The following is a 3,845-nucleotide window of genomic DNA, read 5'->3' as shown; positions in this document are numbered from 1 at the left end:
CATGGAGTGTCTCAAACACCAAGGCAACTTAGCCCTTATCTCTGCGCGCTTGGTGCCCACGCCTGAGGAGAGGCCCACCCGGGGGTAGTGCCGTTTCATCCCCAGGGTGTCTGAAAACACCAAGGTGATCAGTGTTCTTGGTGCCCACGCCCAGGGAGAGGCGTGCTGTAAGCATCGCCGTATCGTCCCTGGTGTGTCTAAACACCAAGATGACCAGGGGTTTTGGCGATTATGCCCAAGGAGAAGGTTTCCCGAAGGATGGCTCTTCTCCTCAGCTGTGTGTATCTGCATCAAGTGACCTGGTTCTCCACTGCTCCGAAACTCCTTACTGCCTGATGCCCACACTCGAAGGAAACGCCCCCCCCCCCCCCCCCCCCCCCGCCACTTCCTTGCGAGGTGTCTAAACACCAGACACCGGGCTAGCTATTCATACCTGAGGAGGGGGCGTCCCGAAGGAATCCCTTAACCCCTGCCCAGGGACTAGACACCCGGATTTTAACTTATGTCTAACATCTGACACCGGGGCTAGCTATTCATACCTGAGGAGGGGGCGTCCCGAAGGAATCCCTTAACCCCTGCTCAGGGACTAGGCACCCGGATTTTAGCTTATACTGAACGTACCTTTTGTCTCGACCTCTGGGCATGAGCATGCGCCCCCTTTACTTGCTCTGATTTTGACGCTAGCTCCCTTATCCGGCGATGTCTCAACTTGGCGAAGCTTACGCCTGGCGACGCCTACTCTTGGCGACGCCTCATCTTGGCGACTCCTTGTCTGGGCGACGCCTCATTTGATCCCTACGCCTGGCGATACCTTAACATGGCAACGCCTTGTTTGGGCGACGCCTTATCTTGGCGACGCCTACCTCAGGCGACGCCTTGATTCTTTGTCTTTTGTTTCTTAATCTTTACTCTTATACTGTGTGAAAGGGAAAAATTGAGACAAAGTTTTCTTGAACATCTTTTTACTTGGGTGACCTCGTTAAAAAACCCCCGAGAGGGAAAAAGAGTGTCCCCTTTACAACTGTGTGTTTCATAACTTTCAAATGAAATAAAATTTTAAATTGGCTGCACTCCAACTGTGTGGAATGTGCCCTTCTTCTAGAGTCTCTAGGTTGTATGAACCGTTTCCCTTGGCTTCGGTTACTCTGAAGGGTCCGATCCACTTGGGAGACAACTTGTTTTCCAACTCGTAAGGATGAGCTTTCCTCATGACCAGGTCGCCAACTTGGAACTGTCGCAGTTTCACCTTAGAGCTATACTGATGCTCCACTCTCCTTTTTACGGCTTCAGCCTTTATCCTCGCTTCCTCTCTGGCCTCGTCTAACAGGTCTAGATTCACTTTTCTTTCTTCGTTGGATTCTTCTGCCACAAAGCTCAGGAAACGTGGAGAGCTCTCGTGGATTTCTACCGGGATCATGGCATCCGACCCGTATACTAGGCTGAAAGGCGTGTCCATGGTGGAGGATTGAGGTGTGGTGTGGTAAGCCCACACTATTCTTGGTACTTCTTCTGCCCACCCCTTTAGCCTTCTCAAGCCTTCGCTTCAATCCCCTCAGCAAAACTCTATTCGCTGACTCGACCTGCCCATTCTTCTGGGGGTGTTCGACTGATGCAAACACCTGCTTGATTCCTACTTCTGCACACAACTTCCCCAACTGTTGGCTCGCAAACTGAGTGCCATTATCTGAGATGAGAGCCTCGGCACCCCGAAACGACACACAATGTTCTTCCAAACAAAGTGTTGTATCTTGTGCGCCGTGATCTGTGCCACTGGTTTTGCCTCTATCCACTTTGTGAAGTACTCGATGGCGACTATCAAATACTTCATCTGCCTTATCGCCAGAGGGAAAGGCCCCAAAATATCAATTCCCCATGTGTGGAAGGGCCATGGGTTGTAGATCGATCTCAGCTCCTCTGGAGGTGCCTTATGCCAGTCTGCATGCATCTGCCATTGCTTGCATCGCTGGGCGTATCTTACACAATCTTCCCTCACTGATGGCCAATAAAACCCTGCTCGAATCACCTTGGAAGCTAATGATCTTCCCCCCATGTGACTTCTGCAAATCCCCTCGTGAAGCTCTGACATGATCCTCGTGCACTCATCGCCACTCACACATGTCAGAATTGGGTGCGTAAATCCATGCCTAAATAACACTCCATCAACAAGGGTGTACCTTGTTGAGTTCCTCTTTATCTTCTTTCCTTCTCCAGGCTCTGCTGGGAGAATTCCATCTGCAATGTATCGCTTATAAGGCGTCATCCACGTGTCGCCTTGCTCCAAGGCGCATACCTTCACGCCCTTCTCTCCCTCTGGCGAGGCCGCGTAGGTGCTGATGCAAGGTGCCTTCACCGTATCTTTAATCAAAGAGCGATGGCTCCTTGGCTTTCCTCTTGCTGCGCTAATGTGAAGGACATCCACCCTGTTGTCCGCCACGAACTTTCAAGGCGTTTTGAGCGTCTATTGGATGAATGTCCTCTGCCTTCCCCCCTTGCCTGAGCTAGCCAGCTTGGCAAGCAGGTCAGCTCTGGCATTTTGCTCTCTAGGGACATGCACCAGCTCGAACGCAGCGAAGGCCCCCTTCAACACTTCGACGTACCTCAAGTACGCAACCATCTGTGGATCCTTTGCCTGGTACTCCCCTGTTACTTGTCCTATGACCAATTGTGAGTCACTCTTTGCCAGGAGGCTTTGCGCGCCCATCTTCTTGGCCAAGAGCATTCCAGCGATCAGCGCCTCGTACTCAGCTTGGTTAAGCTTTGTGCCTTCCTCACTTAGTCTTATCTTGAGAGTTCTATGGTTACCTCAAGTGGTGGCTTGCACACTCATCTTGGAGTCACCATCCTCTAAGTGGCGTGATCATCCAACCATTCCTCCATCTTCATGAGCTTTCTCTTCTCCTTCCTTCCTTCTCTTGTTATGTTCATGTCTTAGCTTGCTTCCTTTGTTTTTCAGTTCGGCATTTTCAGTTTATTTGTGTTTTGCTTTGGTACATTTTCTACTTTGCTGTTCTTCATTGTTCTTCTTCATTTCTAGTCTTTTTGTTCGGTGCCTTTGCCTTTTCTTCCATTTTGTTCGGTTCAATTTGACAATACATGGAACTTCCATATGAGTTTGGGTTTTGGTACTAGTCTTGGTGAGTTCTTGATCATAGAACCTTGATCCAATTCTATCTTAAAGTGCCTATCTCATATCCAACTCAAGATGATTCCTAAGAATGTCAAGAATCATTCATAGTGTGCTATTGGAATCATATCATGTGGTATCAAGAGTTTAGGTGTGTTCTTGTTTAATTTTTGAGTTGTGTTGCACTTTATTTTTAAGAGCTCTTTATTTCTTGCAATTTACTTTTCTGTTTTAGGCTTATTTGAGTTTTCTTGCTGTTTTCTTTATTTTTCCTATCATATGTTTGAGTATTTTCCTTTTTGAATCCATACATGTTTTGTCTTAGTCTTGTTTTTCCATAATTGTCATCACTTCTTGTAGTACTTTTCTTGATTTTTTTTTGTTTCTTGCTTTGGTGTCATATAATTTTCTGAGTTTGATATTTGATCCTTTGTGCTTTTTCTTTTTTAGAATTGAGTTCATACTTGTATTCTAGACCTATACAAGTTCTTATACATCATTTTCCATTATGTCTTTGCTAGTTCATAATTATGTTTTCCATTCCTATTAGGATTCCTCTGTTTTTCTGAAAACGTGCTTACTGTTTTTCCTTATTGCAATTGATTTACTCACTGGAAAATTCTGAAATTCTGGATTTGTGATCTTCAAAGTGTTAGAAAAGAATAGAAAAAAGAAGTACTCAAAAATTCAAAGTACACAAAAAATGATAAATAAAATACAA

At 46.3% G+C, this 3,845-nt stretch overlaps 1 protein-coding gene across 1 annotated transcript; it reads right to left on the bottom strand.

Moving 5' to 3' along the window:
• Window positions 1–1,039: 1,039 nt before the first annotated feature.
• Window positions 1,040–1,456, bottom strand: LOC137816930 (uncharacterized). Its single transcript, XM_068620105.2, has one exon. The coding sequence runs from the start codon at window positions 1,454–1,456 to the stop codon at window positions 1,040–1,042; it is 417 nt and encodes a 138-aa protein (XP_068476206.2).
• Window positions 1,457–3,845: the final 2,389 nt, after the last annotated feature.

Source organism: Phaseolus vulgaris, chromosome 10, assembly GCF_051622355.1.
Source record: "Phaseolus vulgaris cultivar YP4 chromosome 10, ASM5162235v1, whole genome shotgun sequence".
In the NCBI taxonomy this organism is placed as follows: Eukaryota; Viridiplantae; Streptophyta; class Magnoliopsida; order Fabales; family Fabaceae; genus Phaseolus; species Phaseolus vulgaris.
This window is presented reverse-complemented; position numbering and strand designations above follow the sequence as displayed.